Raw genomic sequence first — 23,130 nt, 5'->3', positions numbered from 1 at the left:
AGGAATTACGCTTTCAAAGAACATGAAAACAGAAATCAAAAGCCAGAATAAGTGAAATCTAAGCCTATGCCATTATATTAAAAAAACAAATAGGAAATACTGGTAATTGGCCCTGGGCAGACAATTGTTGATCTATATAACTGACCATCCTTTAGAAACAGCAATCACCAGAAATAAATTCCACTAGATTTTCAATTAAAACCCTGCTGTGTTTATATAGATCTTTGTCTGCTGCTCTCTAGTAAAGAGATGTGAAATGGAAGCTGTAATTAATGCTTGGAGACAGGAACTCACTTTGAACTACATTTTGAAAACATTATCTGATGTGTGTAAGCATAATGTGCTAATTATGGAGGTGAGTAGCTACGTATAGACATTTGTGCTGCACTTTTAGCAGCAGTATTCTCTGCTCTCTGCACCTCCCCTGAAGGAGCTGGTGAAGAGAATTTCCCTCACCTTCCCAGTAACACAGGAAGGCATGAAAAACACTGTGATTCACGAGGATTCCTGTTAGATTTCTTTAATGTAGAAATACAGCAATTAAATAAACAGTGGTTTTGTCAGCAACCATAAGGCAGAACCTGCAAACTGGTTACATTGGGATTCCTCTAGAGCACCAGATGCCTGTGGAGAGGAACTGTGCAACTACCACTGGGTTGCAGGCAAGAGCAGGATAGAAGTAGTTCTAGGAGTAGCCTAATAACTAAGGACTCGGTTTAAATGTGCGATACTTAATACATATGTAATTGTACTAATTAACTACGCAATTTATGTGTATAATTGTTTTCTTTTTTTGAAGTCAATGGCCCATGCTTAATGTATACTACAGAGCATGACAGGTTAAAGACCAAGGGTGGTCATCTGTCTAGGATGGTGTATGAGTCCTTGATACACATTATTTTAAGATCCAGTTTCTGCAGCGAGCACATCCAAGATTTTCTGTTTAAGAAATCCGTCGTGACAGCTTTTGTCTTTATAAGTAAACATTTTGGGGCTATTATCTTCTACTGATCTCACTTTGTCTCTCTGCGTCCACCTAAAACTTCTTCCTGTGGTAGAGGACACCTAAACGGTGATTTCAAAGTGCATTAATTATGTTGAACTTACTTATTTAACCAATTTAAGTGTGCCTTGCTATTTTCTCACTACAACATGCAGCAACATCCACTTTCTGCTGATCATTGTAACGTGGCACAGACCAACTGCAATGGATCTGAAATGAGTTTTACGGCACTCAGGGAAAACGGCGAATGCAAAAGTCTAGACAAGCAAGTCACAGAGAACAATTGACCTAGATACTAAAATGTTTATGTCTGCAAACAGATATTTGAAAAAGCCCTGGCAGTGATTATTGATTATTATTGTACAAACATCAACTAGTTGCCTCAGGGAACCCTTATGACTTTGAGGGAAATAAATTATATAATTACTGTTAGTTTAACAAACTACAACTGAACATTGCTTCAGTAAATAAACACAAATTGATTTAAAACTGATGTAAAAATAACTGAATATACCTTTCAAGAACAGGTAACTGAGCATTCAGTGTAATAAAGAGGGTATAAACTCTGCAAGAAACTTTGTCATGGAAGAGACAACTATTCCAGTTTTAAAACTCTTCTAAAAATTGGAGAAATGCCGCTTTCTCATCCAAGTTATTCTATCTTTGTTGCTTCAATTGAAAAGAGAAAAGAAATCAGACACAAAAACTGAGCTCCTAAATACCATCATTCTTTGTCTGATGGTGGATGTGGCTGGTACAGCACTAGATGTCTACGTGGCTGGTACATAAGTTTTTCTACACACACACACAAGCCTAACAGATGGTTGTAATTATCGGCAGGCAAGCTGCAATCCTAATTTGAAAGTGAGCAAAAATAGACTATGGTCTCTCTCACCCTTCACGGCTACCACACCCAGCTGCTGGACAACCTGGAGGCCACCCTCCTCATCAGGAGAGGGCAGCTGAGGGACTGCCACACCCCACCCCACCCAGCACACCTCCCTGGGCATGGAGATGCTTTTTCCACCTGAAGAAGATGGGCACGTGTCAAATAATCACCACTTCAAAGGGGGAACATGCCTAGCTGGTGCTTCAGAGCTTAATTCAGAAGGAAAAAATTAATCAGACAAGCTTTGAAACTTGTTTATTACTTGAACTCAGGCAAACAAGGGCAAATCCGACATTAAAACCTCTGTACTGACCTGCACAATGTACACTGCAGTTTTTTCCAGCCTGGAAAGAATTCAGCAAAAGCTGCTCCCTAATTCTCTGCTCTGCTTGGGTCCTGCATCAGTAACCACCCACTGGTGACAGAGACAAGACAACCGCAGCTCCTCCTGGAGCCAGCTCCAACACTGTAATTTGTGCATCTTGCAGCATAATCCACGTGGTGTGGTTTACAGAGTCCTTGCCAAGGCTAAGCCTGTCTCCTCCGCAATGTGTACTTAACTAAAAGTAAACCAGAATCAACAGCTTTGGGAAAAACTGGCCTTTGAACAGTGACAACAGCAGCTGCCACAGCACTTCCCCTCTTCACATTGCCTGCCCCATGCTGGCCTTGCTTCAGAGGTGACAAAATCCCTCCTTCCACTCCACAATAGCCTCGGTTTTCAACTGTGGGCACCTTCTGCTTTTAGTACTGGTGGTTTTCTTTCCATGTCTTGCTACATACCAGCACAGCACACAAGCTAATCTCAGCATTCAAAGATGGGTGTTAAAACTCATATGCCAATGTTCTGGGACTGGACCTCCCCACATCAAACTGTTCCTGATGGGGAAAACAGAGAAGTAGAAAACCCTTCAACATATGATTACTGCCATCCTAACTCTGCACCAAAGGCAGTGATAGCCCAGAAGCAGACTTCTAGATAGAAGCAGTATCAATCAATAAATCTACAAGAATACCAGAGAGGAGCCTCCTTCAAGTAATCAGGAAAGGGCATGTACACGCTGTGCTTCTCACAGACCAGTAAGGGAAAGCATGCACTCTCTTCTTTCATAGAAATTCAGGCAAAAAGTATCACAAGCAGATATCAACAGACTTGATACTTTTGTCGTGCATCTTCTCCATAACAGCACAGATTCAGCTAAAAGCCTCAACTCATTCAGTACAGAGCCAGGCACTGTTCTCACTATGAAAATAGTCTGTAGGCTAAATCAATATTCGTCCCTCCTCAAAAAAAGCCCAAGAAATACAGAAAATCCTTTGCTGAGCCTTTATAGCTGGAGTTGTTGGCAGCAGTGAAGAAAGTCACTGACATGTTTGACAAAACATATCATAAAAAACCCATAGCAAATACCTTTATAGTATTAATTAGGAAGTAGTGAAGAATTTAGAAACACATATTTAATCATGTGAGATTAAATGTTATTAAATAAAGGAAAAATAAAATTAATTCAAACATCTCAAGGTATTTACTTAATTGCTAATTGCTGGAGAAACAGCTCCTCAAATACAGACAAGCACAGAAGTCAACTGTGGAAGATTTCCATAAACAACTGTCCTCCTGAGGAAGCAACTGCTTACATTTCTTTTTAATAGGTTCTTCTGTATTTTAAAATGCTATGTACTTTATACTACAATTTATTATATTGCACTTTGTATAATTTGTGCGTATGTGCAAAGAAGCAAAACTTATGTCCTAATTAAGTGCATTCCTCATTAAGGGTAAGAAAGTGCTTCTCAGTCTCACTACCAGTTACAAAAAGTCTTTCAGTGAGATGACCACCCCCTATGCCCTGAGAGAGCCACAAGCCTTCCCAATTTATCCCTAACACACAAGGGACAGATACAGCCAAGGTGCCGAGGAAGACACAGGAGACAGTCTGTGCACTTACACTGATGAAGCAATTACTGGCCATAGGAGAGGATTTTTTGAAGGTAAGGGAGAAGGCAAACGTACAGTCTGGAAAGTTTTGATTGCTCCTGGCATGAACTCCAATGGTTTCTACTGTCCTGTACAAGGACCACTCTGGTCCTAAAGCAGACTGACCAGGAACCCAGTTTCTTCAGTTGCAAGTATGCCTTCAACAAAGGTAAACCTAACGTACCTTCCAGTCCTCTTTGGGTTTTTTTAACATCAAATATTAAAGGATTGTTGAACTGTTCAACACAGCTAAGAGACTTTGGCTTTAAAAGAGATAGTTTGTTTTGCAACAGGAATACCTCTTCCTATGACACATGGTCAAATATCTATCAGTTTTTATAAAGTTATTCAAGCTATTTAATTGGCTTTTCTTGGGGTTTCTGTTCCTGGAGTCCTGTCCTGTTCAAACACTACCACTGGGACAACAGGAGCAGGGTAACAATGAGGAGAGAGAAAAGATGCTTCTTACATCGGGTTCTTGCTGCATAGATAGGACAACAGAGAAGCTTTCATATGCATTTCAAAATGCATGGTTTTTTTTCCAATCACCTTTCAAGCATTTTTGAGCTGGACCCAAAAGAGAAAGCAGTAAAATTAGCAAAACTGAAGACACAATGAGTATTCAGCAGTAACTGAAGCTCTGTCATCATCAAGTACACACAAACCTGTTTGTCTAGAAACACACATCACACTGAGCACCAAGTATCAAAATACCCTAAACTTGCCCTGACAAGCTAAGAAAGAAGCTTGACAAGCTTGAAAGAAGCTAGGACATGTTTCTTCAGAACAAGGCAATTCTTTGCCTCTCACAAAAATCACCCCCTTTCATACATATGCTGTTTTGAAAGGGGGAAAGGTTGACATCCATGCTCCATATCAAAGTCCACATAATTGCTCAGAAAACGTGTTTTTTCATTCACATTGAGTAGTGTATTCTAATCCAATAACACTCCTGGAAAATTAAACTCTTACTGAGTAGCTTTATTCCCCTGCATGTGCAAGATTGTTCATATATGCTATTCTTTTTTTTTTTTTTTTTTACTGATTTTTCTGAAAGACAACATGATTCTTTTTTTTTTTTTTTGAGAAAAGACATACATAAACATTTTTGTAAAGAGAACTACCTCAACATTTAAGATTCTCTATACTAGTCCCTTTAAAGCTACAAAGGCATGTAATTTCCATGTGCCCTTTTTTGCTTTTTATCATAAAGAAATTTATAAATACAGGGAGAATTTACTTTTATGTTGATGTGTTGATGCTTAAAAATAAAGAAGCCAAACTTAATAGGTGATGCTTGGAATAAAGAATGTATAGGCCAAATCAATGGTCTAGACAGCTGAAGCAAACAAAAATTATTTATGTGCTGTCATTATTTATTTTTTAAAAAGCAAAACAATACTCTAAACCCTGAACCACTGAAAAGCGAGATTTTGCAATCTGTAACAGCCATTAATACTCTTTACATTTATCATAGCTCCAGATTTAGGAAAGATTCATATCTAGTCAGCTCAAGATAAATGAAAATATTTTAAAAGCAGGTAAAACTAATCACAAAAACCTTCATTACAGAGCTGAGAAAAAGAATTCTCTGTAGACTAATTCCTAGTTTTGGAACTGCTAAACAGCTGCCTGTTGTCCTACACCCCAAACCCTGATTAGCTGTGTTTAATACGCAGGTCCTAAGACGGACAACTGTAATACCATCCCCTTTCTACTACACTAGAAAACGGGATGTTGATCAGAATTGGCTCTTGGTCTGATTGGATCTCACATGAGAGTCACAGACTAAATCTCACCAAATCCTCACTGGTGACACACAGAATATACAGTTGGCACAGAGGGTTTCAAGGAGAAGAGGAAAAAAAAGAGCCCTTTACACAAACCCGCCACTGGAAGTATGAAAGCATATGGAGCATGCCAGTTTTCCAATCTTTACAAGGGATTGCCTGGCTAGCCCTGAGCTACCTTCTCCTTCCATCATTGTTGGTGGGAAGTCACTAGGTGAGGCATGCTCCAGCTCTATGTGGATACGCAAAGAACCAGAGAGCATTAGGAAGGGCCATAGCACAGAAAGAGCAAAACACACACAGCACCTACATGTTTAAAAACATTCCCTCTGGGTATTTTTCTTAATTTCATAAGAAACTTACATAGATTTTATCTTGCTGATAGCGCTGGAATAAGTTGTGCATAATGGAGCCTTCATGGAGATCTATGAGTGCTGCCATGTCTTCCACGCTCTCTGTGCTTGTTTGATGCATAGGCGTTACTTTTTGGTGTGTGATTGTGCTCTGTTTATATGTGAATACCTGAAAGAGAAGAAAAAACCCAAACTATTACCAGAGCACACAATCAAAAACTCCTATCTGAGAATGAAGCTTTCATATCTATTCATAGTCCCTATCCAGTTTATCAGCATGCAGACCTGTAAAACAATAATCTGCCAGTCATACCGTCTTGTATAGCTTCTTTGACAATAACTGAAGTCCCAAATACATACATGGGGTGATACGAAACTCGCACATACTGACAATGCACTGAATACTATGAGGCCTTTCCCTTTTATTTATTTATTTACCACTTTTTAAAATGTAATCTTGTTTCATACTGGACTACTGTTAGATTTTATCAGGAGGAAACTAAGCCAAGCAATAATCATTCCCCAAAAATCCAAAACCAACCAACTAAAACCCAACCCCTTACAGTAAGCCCCACTTATATTCAAATTACTCTGGAAGCAAATATTTTACAGTGCAAAACAGAAAATGAGGATTACGGCTTTAACAAGCTACTAGTGTTTATATGTTTGATCTAAAACCCATTTAAATGTTTCCATTTAATTCTCTGGTCAACATCACTATCGGGTTAGGTCACTATTCCTAAGGCAAGTAGCATGTGAAGTTCAGTGGGCTAAAGATATTTCAAAATGAACAAGAGAACTGATTTCTAATTAATGCACTTTTGAGACTAATTTTCCAAACAGAAAATAAAAACTTTAAAAAATCCACAATTTAAATAGTCAGAAAACAGCTCTGCATATCTTCTGCAGAACAATCACAAATGTGCTCAGAAGATGTACACATCCCCAGTCTAGTTAAATAAACTGTTATGAATGGCAACCCTGAAGACTATCAAGCAATAGTGTTGGAATTTAGCTTCCCATTCCTTTTAATTTACATCTTGGCGATCTGTTGTTACAGATATGTATCTGCAGCCCATAGCCGATGTTATTCAAGCAATACTAATCCCTGTTAATGTAGAATCACAGACTCATTAAGGTTGGAAGAAACCTTAAAGATCACCTGCCATGAGCAGGGAACCCCACCACTAGACCAGGTTGCACCAAACCTTGCCCAACCTGGCCTTAAAAACCTCCAGGGATGGGGCATCAACAACCTCCTTGGGCAACCCATTCCAGTTCCTCACCACCCTTACAGTGAAAAAATTTTTCCTAATATTTAACCTGAATCTCCCCTCTCTCAGTTTAAAACCATTACCCCTTGTCCTATCACTATCTTCCCTGATAAAAAGACCCTCCCCAGCTTTCCTGTAGGCCCCTTTCCTGTACTGGAAGGCTGCTACAAGGTCTCCCCAGAGCCTTCTCTTCTCCAGGCTGAATAGCCCCAACTCCTTCAGTCTGTCTTCATAGCAGAGGTGCTCCAGGCCTTTGATCATCTTGGTGGCCCTCCTCTGGACCCTCTCCAACAGCTCCATGTCCTTCTTGTGCTGAGGGCTCCAGAACTGTACACAGTATTCCAGGGGAGTCTCACCAGAGCAGAGCAGAGGGGCAGAATCACCTCCCTGGCTCTGCTGGCCACACTTCTTTTGATGCAGCCCAGGATGCAGTTGCTCTCTGGGCTCCAGCACACACTGGTGGCTCAGGTTGAGCTTCTCATCTACTACCACCCCCAAGTTCTTCTGCTCAGGACTGCTCTCTAGCCATTCTCCTCCCAGCCTGTATTTGTGCCTGGGGTTGTGCCGACCCCGGTGCAGGACCTTGCACTTGGCCTTGTTGAACTTCATGAGGCTGGCACTGGCCCACCTCTCCAGCCTTTCAAGGTCCCTCTGGATCGCATCCCTTCCCTCTAGGGTGTCAACCACACCACACAGCTTGGAATCATCAGCAAACTTGCTGAGGATACACTCAATCCCACTGTCCATGTCTCCAGCAAAGATGTCAAACAGCACTGATCCCAATACTGACCCCTGAGGGACACCACTCGTCACCTGCCTCCACTTGGACATTGAGCCATTGACCACAACTCTCTGGGTGGGGCCATCCAACTAATCTCTTATCCACCGAGTGGTCCATCTGTCAAATCCATGCCTTGTCTGTTTGGAGACCAGGATGTCATGTGGGACAGCATCAAACGCCTTGCACATCACTCTTGAAGTGTCAGAAAGTACAAGGCTAATGTAAATAACTTAATGATGCAGAATATTTTTTAAAAGGCTCTTCCAAAATCCTTTCAAAAAATATTTACAAAGCCTGGATAAGAGAAAATTCTGGGGATACCTTAGAGTGGCCTTTCAGTACACCTGAAGAAGGTCTACAGGAAAGCTGGGGAGGGATGTTTTATAAAGGCATGTAATGATAGTATGAGAGGAGATGGTTTTAAGCTGAAAGAGGGTAGATTTAGCTTGAACATTAGGAATAAATTCTTGACTGTGAGGGTGGTATCACTGGAACATGTTGCCCAGGGAAGTTGTGGATGCCCCTTCCCTGGATGTTCAAGGCCAGGGTGGATGCAGGTTGGAGCCACCTGGTCTAGTGGAAGGTGTCCCTGCCTATGCAGGTAGGTTGGAACTAGATGATTTTTAAGGTCCCTTCCAACCCAAACTATTCTATGATGACTAAGCTGATGGCAGAAGTGCAATAACCCGCAGCTCAAGCTGGTGATCCTGGCAAAGCTGCTGCCATGGGCTGGGTGGGGACCACACAGCAGTGCCCAATGGACAGGGCAGCACAAGGGGCTGTTGCTACATGGAAGAGTAAACCTCTCAAAGTATTTCAGCATAAAAACCTGTGTATGCCCCTAGCAACAAGAGACTGAACAAGGACGGCTGTGTCATCACAAGAGGCCGCTCAGGAAAATAGTGATTTTGTCTGTCTTTCTAAGAGAATTAAGAAAAAGAAGTTGAAAAAGCAAGAGGCTGAACACGGACCACACTGAACATTGGATACCCCACCAGCTGAGAGGAATGGAACTTTTTGATGAAATTTGTTCATTAAAATCCCATACCAGGTGTACTCAAGGCTGGCACAGGCCATTGCCCCACTACAGCTGTCACTGACACAAAGTGTACTGAAGGGAAGGCTGGGAAAGAAAGGATATCCAGGAAACAAATTTCTGCTGGAAGGCAGCACAGACATCAATGGGACACTCGAGCAAACCATCAGAAATTTCTTGCAGATTCAGAGCCTCCAAAGCACAATCCCTAACCACAGCCAAAAGACATACAGAGATCTATTTTGTGGTAGGCAACTGTCAAGATGACAGGACAAGCATTTATACAGGGCAGGCAAGTGTTGCTCTGCATGGAGAAAGCAACCACCTGTACATAAACCAGGGGCAAGCAGTTCAGATACCTAGAAGACAGAACAAATTTGAACAGCATTAGCTGATAGCAAAACTTTGGGGCTGAAAAGTGTTGGCAGTTCCAAGATTAATGACACAAAGTGCAAACCGAATTAGAGGTAATTACATCTGAAGAACAATAAAATGCAGTCCCTACTAGGATGAATCCCAAAGAAAAAAACAAAGGTCATATTGTAGAACAAAGAATGTCATAAGCTGAAAGACTTGGAAATAAAAGGGATTGAAGGAGAGCAAATCCTAGAGAAGTAAGCAACTTACCAACAGCCATGTACCAGCCTGGAATTAAAACAGGAAAACAAACTCAGTAAGAGAATTAGGAAACCAAAAGGGAATGGCACATATCCGTTGAGTGCAGCTCATGTGAACATGGAGGAGAATATTCATATTTGTGATTTCTGTTATTTGCTATGTGATTCACAAGTTGGCAGGTTAGACAGAGCGCTACATACATGCCAAAGTATGTTTATTAACATAAGGAATTAATAAAAATGCACTGAGAAAAACAATGTGATGATTGACTTGTGGGTGGCAGGACTATCAAAGATAGACTCTACAGATTCGTCCTTTCCACTCAAATCCACTATTTCCTCTTCTTCAGGCCAATTTTCTCACATTTGCAGCTCATACACGTATTCCCTCCTTGTTTGGGTGAGGAAATGGCCCTGTGAGCTTACTCTGTGATACAGCCATGTGTCAACCACCTAGAAAACACACTGACCAATCATAATGGCTGCCACCCAGACAAGAAAGGAGGACATCTTCCCCAACACTGGGGAGTTACTTATCCTTTACTTTGAATTTTTACCAGAGCCATACATCCTTCAGATTTCCTAAACCCAGTGTAAAACTTAGTCAAAATCATCTAACAAGATCAAAGTCATCAGACAGGGCAGGAGGATCACATGTCCAGACCTTGTTTCCATAAAATGGGCTTTCAGCAGTCCTCCTGCTCAAGCCCTGAAAGGCCTGCTTTATTTGACTTCATCTTGAGTCCTGCCTTCATTAGGACAAGGATGTGAAAAAGCTACCTTGAACTTTATTATTACTAATTAGAAGGTCACATTAATGAAATATGACAGCAGATTAAATACTCAGGAAACAGGAAACAAAAGACATTCTGTAGAGTCAGCATGCAGAAGAGGAAAATTAACAAATTTCAGGAGCCCACGAGCAGAGCATAGGAGCATCCATCCCCAAAAATCTTCTTGCAAGCATTACTGGGAGGTCAAGCAACACATGCAGGAAACTTGAAGTAAGATTTAAGAGAAGCTTAAAAGAGAATTCAGCAAAAACTTCTTTCCTCTCAAGATATAAATGGTCCAAGATAACAGACATGCTGAATACATGGAAAACTATAAATTAAACCCTGAAGAGACAGGACACAAAATAAGAACTCTCAAAGTTATTGTGGCAGTGAAAATTAGAGGTTGAGATAAGAAGTAGCAATGCAAAGAACAACAAAAACAGTAAGGTCAAGAAATACAAAACAGTGAACCCAGCTAAACAACAGTCCTGAGAAAGCAGAACACCATGTCAAAACTGCTCAGCTGTCCCTTGGCTTAATAGTGCTGTGATGAACACACCAAAAATGGTTGCAAATGAGGAAGCAACCTGAAAAGCCAGGGGACCAGTGCTACCAAGTTCCCCAGGTAACATGGGAAAAAGCTGTAACAGGGTGTTTGAAAAAAACATAGGAGGTAACTGTCAGACACCCAAATATTAATAGCCTGCTTAGAGCAGAATCTTCACTTGAGGGCTTGAGAAGTGCTGTTTAGTATCACTGTTGAAGAAGAAAGTAAATATGACTGGAAAAAAACCAACAAAACAGATGCTGTTGAGTCAGATTTCTTTCTCTTGGAAAAAAGGAAAGATTGAAGGGACAGGTAAGTGAGGTAGGGAATATGTGAAAGAACATTAAAATAGGGTGACACACAGGAAGTGTGAAAACAAACCATACTGGTGTGGTTTTGATAGCCTGTTCCAAAGCTTTGCTGGTATGACCCTCTGTCCTGATTCTGTCCTGTTTCTCTCCAGAACTCGGTGAAGTTCATCAGCCTGGCTGTGACGGGAACATACCCAAAGCAGTGTCAAGGTGCACCAGCTCAACAACTACGCTACCCATGGCACTTGCCACATCTGCTTAGGACACAATGTCAAGTCCTAGACACTGAGAGTGAGATCTTCACTCATACTTCCCAAAAATATTACCTAGATGAGAAACAAGGACAAGTAGAGAAAATCCATTCATTGTCTCACAATGAGAACATTAGCCTTGGACACAGGACCAAGAGAAAAAAGTTAGAGGAGTCTCTGGCAGCACCTCAGCATGTCCAGGACATGAGCACAACTGCATTGCACAGATGGAACTGACTTCCATTTCACCCTCTGAAACATCATCCAGATCCCCAAACACTGCTGCAGGAAGTGCCTTCTTTCTGCTGAAGATGCCAGGATGACATTCTCTAATGCATTACAGGAACCTGAAGAACTTACAACAACATGCACTGAGACTCTGCAGATGAACACTACATAAAAGAGTTTTTGGCAGTTGACATTTCATGAAGGTGTTTGTTCCAAAATGGTGGAGCATCATAAATAGAAACAAATAATTTCATATGGAACTCGATTTGGAAAGCCAACAACCCATAAATCACATACTATGTCTAAGACATATAATGAAAACAATGCCTCTAGCAAATAAATGTATAAACTTCCCTATTCATATATATCATACCTGTTCATAAATATTGCTGCATGAGTGGTATAATACTGTACTCCATAATATACAAGTATTTGTTAACCAATTTGTTAGCGTTGTATTTGTTTCAGAAAAACTTTTTTTTTTTTTTTTTTTAATGCCATCCAATTTGGAATAACTAGCATTTTACACAAATACATGCTTTTAAATTGACTACTGAGCATGTAAAGAAAACAACCCACTGACATATCAGGAGTTTGAGGCATATGAGAGCAATTAAATCAATTTCACTGATTATTGTAGAAGACCATAAAAACCACCAGCATGAAGACCTTAATATTCCCTACTTCTTCATTTTAAAAATGACATTTTATCCTGTTCAATTATGTTGCACAAGAAAAAAAAGGAAAAAAAAAAAAAAAAGCGCCTTTCAAGCACTCCATTTAAGGGGAATATCACAAACCAATGTCTAATTAAATTTCTGCACTGACAAATTACTCCTAAACTTGATATTTAATGGAAATTATATTTTAATGAAAGATTTAATTTGTAATACAATTTATTAACATCATGAAAGAACGTTGGAGTGGGCCCTCAATGATAAGAGCACACATGCTTTCTCTCTCTCACTGTTTCACTTTATGACATGATACCAAGTGACGAAGACCCTTGTTTGAATTAGGTCATTATATGGTATCAAGGGATTTCACAACAGCTAAATCAAGTGAGTTTAGGAAAATGCTGAATTAAGTGCTTAGATAAAGCACATTAAAAAATCCTCACAATCCCCATTTCTTGCGAAAGCTGGAAGTCATGCTCAGGCTCTCTGGAGTGTGAGGAACCAATAATACCCAATCTCTAGGGGTTCTTTTCTCAAGGATGCTAATGATAATCAATACTGGAAGTCAGGAAGGCAGAAAGTGTTGTAAAAGTTTCCTAATCAACAGTTTGGTATTGACTGATGACTTCATCACTTCAGCAAGATTTACATGTAATTTTGGTTTAATGGCAGAAGTAGGTTTGATTGCATCTTGGAAGCCCTGACCCAAGCTAGATCATTATGGAATCTGCTCTCTGAAAACGTGCAAGATCAACCACCAAACAGTACACATACTGCAAGGATTTTAAAATGGACCCTTCTACACAGTGACCTGATCTCTCCCCCCTCCCAAACACAACTCACAGTCAGTGCAGGCTCAGGTCTCCTTCTTTAACCCAAAAATTGAGATTCGGATGAGAGCCAAGGGTGATGATGGACACAGGCCCAGCTTGAGGTCACAGGCAGGCCTCCCATCCCCATCCAGAGGCAGCAATGGTAGCTCCCAAGCTGCTGCTTGCACCTCTGGATGGGGACAAGGGGCCTGCCTGCAGCCCAAAGCTGGGCCAGCCCATCACCCACCACACCACCAGCAGCCAGCCATGTGCCACCGCCTTCACCATCAGTAACATCAGGCAGGTGTGGCAATGTCTGAGGGACGCCAGCACGCTGCTGTGCTCAGGAACCATCCCACAGCTTAGCACACCTATTGCTGGTGGTGTTGCAACAGATCAAGAGGGGGTTTTTGCATAGGGGTAACATAAAAAGAGTAACCCACCTCCCACCACTGCCCTTTTCTACATCAGAACACTTTTTGTGAGCCCTAGGTGTGCTCTAAAAACTGCAGGCTACTACAGAAGATAACACTGACAATTGGTACAGCAAAACCAGAAATATCTAAGTCTTGGCATGAACTCAATTTAAATAAAGTTGCTCAAATTCATATAATAAGAGGGATAATGTAAAATGTGGCAGTTTAAACATAAAATTCTGTAAGATATAGAAGGAGAAAGCAAAGAGGTATTTTACAGACGTCATCTAGGAAATGGCTGTACAAACAGCAGAAGATACAACTAAACAACCAAACTCTTTTTGATAATGCCTATATTAGCAACCCAACTACTACAGCATCTTGCCAGTTCACAGATATCAGAAAACAAAGCTAATTGTGAATTAAAACTAGAGGCCATCAACCTTCCTGTCACTGCCACGAGAGCTGCTATGTGTGAGTTTCTCCACAGGGTTAATCCCAACTGCTACAGTGATGTCCATGAAAATCCACACGACTCAACAGCAATTCCAGAGGACTTGGCTTATATGTTTAAGACATCAGCACCCTCAGTTTTCTAAGGTATCTTTTTGCTTACGATCACTGACCCTGCAGCAGAGATATGAGCATAGCCCAGCAAAATACACAGGCCTGTACACAGACATATCCACTTAAAAATATAATTTCTTTTTTCATTCTCTGCTGTTGGTCTTAACTGAGGACAATCATTTGTGTTTCCCTCGTGCTTAGAAGTTAAAAGAATGCAATAAATCTTACAAAATGTCTTTATACATAAGTCCAAGCAGAAAAAAGAGGCCTTGGGCTCACATTACAAGCTGTGGAATGCAGCGTTCCAGGGAGAAAAATAAATCACAAAATCCCAAGGACCCAGAGATTAAAAACAAAACCAAAAAACTAGTAGTTCACTCTTTTTTTCCTAGAGAGATCCACTGTCTAAGTAGATACTTAAAATACAGAACAAGGAGGCTCTCATAAATCAAAAGCAATTTAAGACCAAATGTTTAACTACTGACATTTTAAATTCTACGGTTAATCATTATAAGAGTGTGGCTTAAGTAATGTTTTTGCCTGATAATTTACTGTTTCTCTGTAACAGCTGACATTAGACATCCATTCCATTGTCCCAAAAACAATCTTTGAGGCAACAAGATGTACCAGGGTCCAAGGCTTACTTTGATGCAATATAATGTAATCTTTTTCAAAGCAACAAAAAGAACCCACAATGAAGTTTCTTATCTATTAAACTGTAGAGGAACATAAAATAATTTTATATAAGGCATTTATTGATGTCAAGAAAAAAATCTTACTGGCTAAACTGATATCATTACTACTGCAACTTACACTGGCCTTTTCTTCAAGTAAATATCCCATATACACATCAATTGAGCATCAGGTAATTTCACACCCATTTTGTAAAATTCCTCCCCATTTACTCTGGTAATCATTCCACTCCCCACGCTCCCTTCCCAGTTAGATGTTAATCTTGACCTCTAATGCAAAACGCCTAAATGTCCACTTCTCACATTACTAGTCCTGTCAAAGCAGTTAAGTAACACACAATCTATAAATTGTGTATAATCCTCTGTTTTGTCCCCTGCTCACTTCAGTTCCAGCCATTTTCAGCCTTTACCCCTCCTCCTATCAATCAAACCTTTTCCAAATTCCCCTCAGTCCCCCTTTCATGACACCTCTCATACTTGCCAGGGCCTGGGACACTGGGCTCGGGAGCTGCTCCCAGGTCCAAGTGCTGGGAGCCTGTTCTGGTGCCTTCCCCCACCCTCCAGCAGCAACAGCACTAGGGATGCCTTGCATCCACACAGAATGGGGTTGACAGTCCTGGTCATCACTGCAGCAGAGCTCAGCAAACTCACAAAATGGCTCCTCTTTGTTGTTTCCTGACATGTTGACCACTGCCAATAAACTTGACTGATCAAGACTTCCTATATAATGCCTGTTCCAAAAGAGGAATTTCAAGGCAGTTTATTCCACACACCAACCTGATTCTGTTTGTAGACAAGCTCTATCACCAAGTGCGAACAAGATTCCAGTTACAGGTTCAGAGCTTATGATCCTTCAATTGGACTTGCTTACACAGACAATAAAGAAATTTAATTCAAATTAAACACATCAACTTTACCTAGATTATCCTATAGTAAGCCTTTAGGCAATCCATGCTAATTCTTACAAGAAAAAAAACAAATTTATCTTTAACTTAGCTTCCTTTGCAAGTGACCTTGTATAACCTATAGTTGTAAAGCATGTGAAGACACAACACAGCTCAGTTTTTAAGAAGCCCGTCCTCCTACAAATATTGTGGCAGTGGCACGGCAGAAAATGTGAAACATTCCTGGCATATCACCAGAACTTGCTTCACTACGGAAAATTCCCCCTTTCTCTGTATCAACTCAGAAGTGGAGGGATTTCTAGAGTCATAGAATTATTTGGGTTGGAAAGGACCTTAAAGATCATCTAGTTCCCAACCCCCTGCATGGGCAGGGATACCTCCCACTAGACCAGGTTGCTCAAAGTCTTGTGCAGCTTGCCCTTGAACACTTCCAGAGATGGCACTGCTGCTGCCCAGGCTTTCTCAGAATGCAGGGCCAAGTGAAGCAGTTCAAGGCCAGAACACAGAAGACATACCACAAGATGAACCATCAGCTCCCTGCCAAGCAGCCAGTCAGCAGCAGGATCTCAACTGGAAGCAAGCTTTGACTGCACTGCAAGCATGGCACTGGGAGATGATGTGGAGAGCAGATTCCAGCATGTAGCAGACAAACAGAAGAAGGTCTGGGCTCACAAATCCCATAGGCTCAATACTCTCACTGGTTTGGGACACCCCACCAAAGGCACCCCCAAGTCAGTGTTACTGTAAACAGCATTCAGTAAAAATATGAAACAGCAATGCTCCCTCTCTGCTTTCGATGCATATTGTCTTAACAAGCTCCAAGCACAAGGGGCTAAAAATGGGTGTTTTCCCCTCTTCCCAGCAGGAAGACCAAAACACTAAAAAAAGACCACCACAAAAAAAACCCATAATCCTTTATCCGTCATTTTCTACACAAAGAAAAGCACATCTATGGATGATGCAAGGCACTGAATGAATTAGCTTGACTGTCAACATCAGTTAGAGTTCAAGTGAAACTCTCAATTTCAAACTCATATTTATTCAATGATTTATATGAGATAAACAATGACTATTTGCAACTGAATGAACAAGACCAAATCTGAATAAAATGCCCTGCTATCAAAAACTGGAACAACTCTGTTCAATAAGCAGCCTACAAATTATACCAGCTTTTTTGAGGCACAAAGCAATCCACTTCAATAGGTCTTAATTTATTTATTATTTTTTTCTTAAAAAGAAGGGGGGAAAAGAAGAAAAAAAAAAAAAGTCCTGCAGGCAGCTGGCTGGACTTTCTCCCAGTCTAGAATAGGAGCAGCCTGTGTGCAGTGCAGGAATGAAATCAGAGGCCATGCATACATGGGAGTTGGCGCTCCGGAGGGGCCATCCAGGCAAAGCACGCCTTGTCCCAAAGGGAGGTGCACTGGAGAAGGTAATATTCCCATGAGGCCCTCTGGGATGCCAAAAACAAACAAACAAAAAAATAAAAGCCCTGCAAAGCCCTGGCTCCAGCTGGTCCACCTCAAGAAGGGGAACCACAGCTGCTGGGCTGCAGCACTGCCTTAGCAAGGCTGCTGCAGCGGGCTAGGAAGAAAGATAAAAAGATAGAAAACAGACTGCAAGGTTCTCTACAGCAAAAGGGTCTTGCTGGCAAATGTCAACACTATGAGACAGTGTAGGACTTGGGTTTCCCTCTTTCTTGCCACTGGACTCCTGTTGCCCACAGCTGGAGGCCATAGGTTTATGGCTCGCTTGCCAGAAAGCAAGAAAAGGATGCTGCAACTGTTATTCATGAACCCAGTGCTGAAGGCAAAAAACCCCCAATGTATTTCTAAAGCTCTTTGCAAGTTAAAGACATGACAACTTGCCCATGCACAGAGGAAGTTCATATACACATCATCTCAGCTTTCAGATCTCCTGACAACATTTAACTATAGAACTGTCATAAGTTAAGTGTTTCCACTGTATTTTAGTTTCCCCAAGTCTTGGCTTGGTGATTTCCAGTGCAACAATATTCAATTGTACTCAAATTACTTATTACTGAAACAACTTGTTCGCAACAGCAATGTCTGCTTCAGCAGGTTCCTGCCTTCATTTGAAACACTGCCTTAATTTGAAAAAAACCTTTTAGATCTTTCTGTATTGACAGGTTTCCAGAGAAGCAGAATAGGCAAGAGGTTAACATGAGTGTGAACGGGCAGAGCTCTGGAATGATCTTTGAGGGTCTAATTTCTAAGATAATTTTGCTGCAATTCTGGCAAAATTTAGATAGGAGTCTTTCCTTGCTTATAAAAAAGTAATTATAGGTTTGGATTTTTTTCTGTTTTGCTACAAAAATCTGAATATGAGAGATCCTAAAAGTGTACATCTGAATTCATACAATGAGCTACTCATTTTAACAGACAACAAAAGCCAGAGTCCCATTATACTTTTTTTTAAAAAAAACTACCTTTAATTTTATTTTTTCCCCCTGCAATATCACAAAATAGCATTTCTACAGTTCCACTAATTGTCATGTAAAGACAAGTCAAAACCCCTCCCTTTACTAGCAACCTGCACACTATGCTCCTACTCACACTCCTGTCACTACTTAGTTTTGCTCTGACCCAGAAAACAGGAACTGGGTTACAAATGATCCCAATGTCGTGCAAACACCCTGGCTTGAACATCAGTATCTTGCTCATGCTTTTTTTGTGGTTGGTTGGTTGGTTGGTTGGTTGGTTTGCTTTTTTTTTTTTTTTTTAAAGGATCAGAGAGGCTGTTCATTAAGTCAGCATTTACTACCTGTTTTTCTTTCTTGCAGGGTAGCTGTTGTATGAGGTTTTGATATAGCCATAGTGCTACCAAGACATCCAAGTATGTATTTGAATCACAGTTCTAAGCTTCTTCAATGAAACAGCCCTTTAAAAAGGTAGCTGTCTATTCAACTCCCCTTCTCTCAGAACTGTAGGTGTGTAATGGTAACTTACAGGAGGCTTGGGAGGTAGAAAGGGGAGGAACTCAAGCCCTGAATACAGTAAACTCATAAGAACGTCTATCTATGAAAACAAGTATGTACATAGTGACACATAACACACAATAGACAATGTTCAAAGTACAGTTACAGGTAGGTGAACATGAAACACTGGGAATTTTCCCCAAACTTAAGCATACAGTACAGTTTCTGTGGTGGACAAGTTTACAAGGGTATTTCAACGTTTACTTTTATCATGCATGCTGATCTCAAAACAATTCATCATCCTTTCAGAATTCCAGCTCTGACTGAAGATAACTGGAAGATGCCCTTAGATGACAGTGGGAAAGGGTGATCCATCCTTACCTACATACTCGGTTCTGACACCTAGAGGTATTGTAGGGTTGGCAGCAACAGACCAGCCCCGAGCAGGTTTCCAAGTCCACCTTTCAACCTACCCAAGTTAGTGCCATACCAGCATTGTTTCCCTCACCCAAGCATGCACTCCTAGCATCAACAAAAAAATTGTTGTTAACATGGAAGAACTGTTTAACAAAAAATGCAGGCACAGGTCATTTATCCACACTCAGAATTGGCCAGTGATATTTGTGCAGCATGGAAAACCTGTATAAACGTTGGCAAGAGGAGGACTGTCTAGGGACAGATGCCTTAGCTGTATTTCAGGATTTTGGCCAAAGGTAAATCTCAGCTGGCTCCAGTGGAGACTGTGACATTGAACCTCAACACCCTGGTCCACAGTGTTGGCTCTGTGAGTAGGCAGGGCTATGCTTTTCCTCTCAGCATGTCCTGCCTCACACTCCTGTTTCTCCCAGAAGACAGGGAGCTATCTGTAAATCAGATTTGCAACTGCAGTCTAGAAATAAAATTTAGACATCCCATTTCCCATATGCTGGAGAGGAACCTGCCAGTGTATGATTTACTGCAGGGATAGCTGCCCAAGTGTGCAAAACCTCTGAAACAATAATTCTGCATTAATCCCTCCCAAGGGGCACTGCTCTCACATGCCCTACTAGCAGGACTGTGACAAAGGACTCTGTGTCCGCAGAGGGAAGGAGCAAAGGACCCTGCCTCCCTGTCAGCAGACAACCATGGGACACAGTACTGACTGTGTGGGCAGCACCCACTGGTCCCAGAGGGATCAGGGTCCCTCTGTTGTTACTGTCTCTCAGACAACTTGGCAGAAATAGTAGATGACAGGTGAAACGTCAGGAAACAGAGCAAGAAGCTGGAATAATGCTGAATTTCTATACAGTAAGCAAAAAAGCGGGGACTTTTTATAACATTCTGAGGAGGTTGCATCATCAAAAATCAGCAAAAACCTCACTGTTTTCAAAAAGCACAAAGGTGACTTATTTTAAGGTCTTACAGAGTGTGTTTTGCCCTTAGATTCTTACTTTTCTCCAGGACTAGTGTGGTTAGACCACAGCAGCAGGCTCCAGAAGATGACCATCAACACCTCCTTGAGAAGTGCTGCTAGTCAGTATCACTATGCCCATCAGCCTGCTGCCGCTGGGCCTTTTTTCACTCTCTTGGACCCTGAGGTCCTCCTACAGTCACTGAGGCATGTTGCTGTCTGTAGCATAAAACAAAAGTTAGAGCTTCAAGACACTCAGGGCTCTTATATTTGTATGATATTCTCACAACAAGCGCCCCACCAACCATTCTGGCTAGGCTGAACTATCACAGAGTCACAACTGTTGTCAGCAAGGGAACCTGACACATTAAATCAGCATAATTGGGACTGGCTCTCCACCACCATTACCCCCTCAGCACTGTTAGCTGCAGCAGGAGGAGAGTTCGCTGCAAGAAAGATCAAAACAGGTTTGGACAAGCATGAAAAAAGCTGCACGTATCTCAAGACAGCAGCCAAGGCGGTTAAGCATTTTTCCTGACAACCGTGAAACCCAGTTCTGTGCCCTGAGAACTCAACTGGCTCCCGTCAACCAAGATCCCCCAGCCCCGTGCATGGCTGAAGTCACAGGGTTCCTCTGGCCTCATGTCAGCCTTCACCAGGTTGGAGGAGCTAACGTGACAATGACAGTCCATTTCATCCATCTTCAGGTTCTCCTGTTGTAGCTACTTTTTTGTCAGCTGTTTGTTTACTTTTATGGGGGACACACCACACAACTGAAGTCTTCCAGACCTCCTCTGCCCAAGAATTGCTCTGGCTCAAGATTGACAAAAACAGCAGAATACTCCACAATGGTTCAATCATCATGAAACCATGGTGAAGGTAGTAAGAAGAAAAAAAGCAGACATATCTAATAAACGAAAAAATCAATCTCTATTTTATCTTGTTTTGAAAAGGTGCATAAATGAGGGAGGGTAGACTTTAAATGTGTAAACACAGAAATTTAAGATTTTTGTGTAGTTGTCTGGACTGCAATTTAATTTGTAAGAAAATACTGCAGTGGCCATGCATGCATACTTCTCCCAAGTCCAAAATCTTTAAAGTTTAGATTGGAAAACAGAGAAACTGCTTAGATACAAGCACCACACCACACTTGTCTTCTAATTTGCACTCAACAGGAGCATTAGTCAGACTGCTTACAGGAGCTAATTGTCAGGCACTAATTACTTATGTTTTCTCAAATGCATGCTAGTAAAATTTGATTATTGCTCAAATAAAGTACACATTGTTAGGTATGCCAAAGTGATCTCTTTTTTTGACTGAAAGCTTTTTAGGAAAAAAGTTACCTCTTTGCTATAAAATTTTACAGTGTCTGGCACAAAGATGGAAAGGCCTCTTGGAGATACCGAAGCACAAATACGAAAACACTACTGCATTTTAGTATGTCTGGTTTGGGGGAAAACAATATTATGTTCTTTTACTTGGTTCTATTACAAGGAGCAAGAACACTGCAGGTCCAGATGCCATAAGAGATTCACAAAATGGCTTTAAAAAGCTTTTATTTTGTCTGCCTTAGACCAGTAAGATCCCTTTTTTACGTCCTTAGAGATAATGCTGCAAGTATTAATGTTAACTTTCTGTTACTGTGCAGGTACAGAACCTCATTTCACAGCACTTGTGAAGAGCTTGTAGATATGAAATATGAAACCTTAAAGCTTTGTTTTTGGCAAAATTAAAAGAACAGGTGGAAGGTTTGAATATGCCTAGTCTGGGCCATACTCCTGTAAGTAGACTTCTTTCAAGAAAAAGATAAGTGGCACTGTTAAAACTTGCCCAGGAGAGCAGAGGACCCGACAGTCATTGCAGAGTGTGAATCAACAGGTATGGACAACGGATAGAGTGGTCAACAGATGCAATCCCTTTCAAGAACATGTCATAAGTCTCAGTATGTGACATGGATATTGCTATGACATGTATGAGAACATGCTTTATATACCAGCAATGAAAAGAAGTTGCTCTTGGCTGAAAAAGCCTGACAGACTGCTCTGAAAGTCACTCTCATAAAATCAGCATATAAACTGTCTGGTTTGCTTTTGAACTATGAACCTCCTGCCTTGTAAGAAGCAAAAGAGCAAATTTAACCCATAAGAAGGTAACCCGCTTGTTAAAATGTATGTGTGCAATTTAATTTTCCACAGCTAGCTTGTGCTTACATTTGAAAAAACCCATTTGTATTACACACCAGATAGCATGTACATCTATGTTGGAGAAGCCCAATTACAACTGGTTCCCATGAAGCAAGCAAGGAGCACCAATTCGTAGTATCTGGGTTCTTTTTTCCCCACATAAGGACAGTACTTCTTCAGGAATTATGTCAGAATTATGAAGGAAGTAGACAAGAAAGATGTCTTACATTTACAGAATTAGCTTTACATATAACCATAATGTTTATAGTCCTGGAGAGAAAATTCCAATCTTTTGCTGCAAGGAAAAATATACTAGCATTTTTCTATCTTTGTCAGGATGCTGTTGTTTTTGTATTTACCTTTATAAACCTCAGACACATGAAGATGTAAAAGTCCCAGTCTATACTCTTTAAAATCCAGGTCAAATGTATGTTCAACAGGAAGTGTGGTGAGATTACCCTGGCATGTTACTAAAAACAGATCAGAAGCAGCGGATTAAAATTGGACCACTTTTTCTGATGCCTTGCATGGGAGGAAAGGTTATGAGAGATTTATATGTACACTGCAGTCTTGTGTATTAGCAAATAGGGTTGCCCTCCACTTACCTTTCCAGGCTACTCTCAATGACACAAACAGATTTATTTGACTGTGTTTTCCGATAAATACAACATCTTAAAACTTAGCTTTAGAGATCAGTGGAGAAAACCCTCCTGCAAGTG

The 23,130-nt window shown here is 41.0% G+C and overlaps 1 protein-coding gene across 1 annotated transcript in view; it reads right to left on the bottom strand.

Moving 5' to 3' along the window:
- Positions 1-23,130, bottom strand: part of MYO10 (myosin X) — a 132,780-nt gene that overhangs the window by 87,821 nt on the left and 21,829 nt on the right. The window contains exon 2 of the mRNA XM_010005084.1: positions 6,024-6,182. Coding sequence (XP_010003386.1) covers positions 6,024-6,134 — 111 coding nt within the window. The 5' untranslated portion in view covers positions 6,135-6,182. The remainder of the gene's footprint in view (positions 1-6,023; positions 6,183-23,130) is intronic.

The sequence above is a fragment of the Chaetura pelagica genome, unplaced genomic scaffold (assembly GCF_000747805.2).
Source record: "Chaetura pelagica isolate M959 unplaced genomic scaffold, ChaPel_1.0 scaffold219, whole genome shotgun sequence".
Taxonomy (NCBI): Eukaryota; Metazoa; Chordata; class Aves; order Apodiformes; family Apodidae; genus Chaetura; species Chaetura pelagica.
This window is presented reverse-complemented; position numbering and strand designations above follow the sequence as displayed.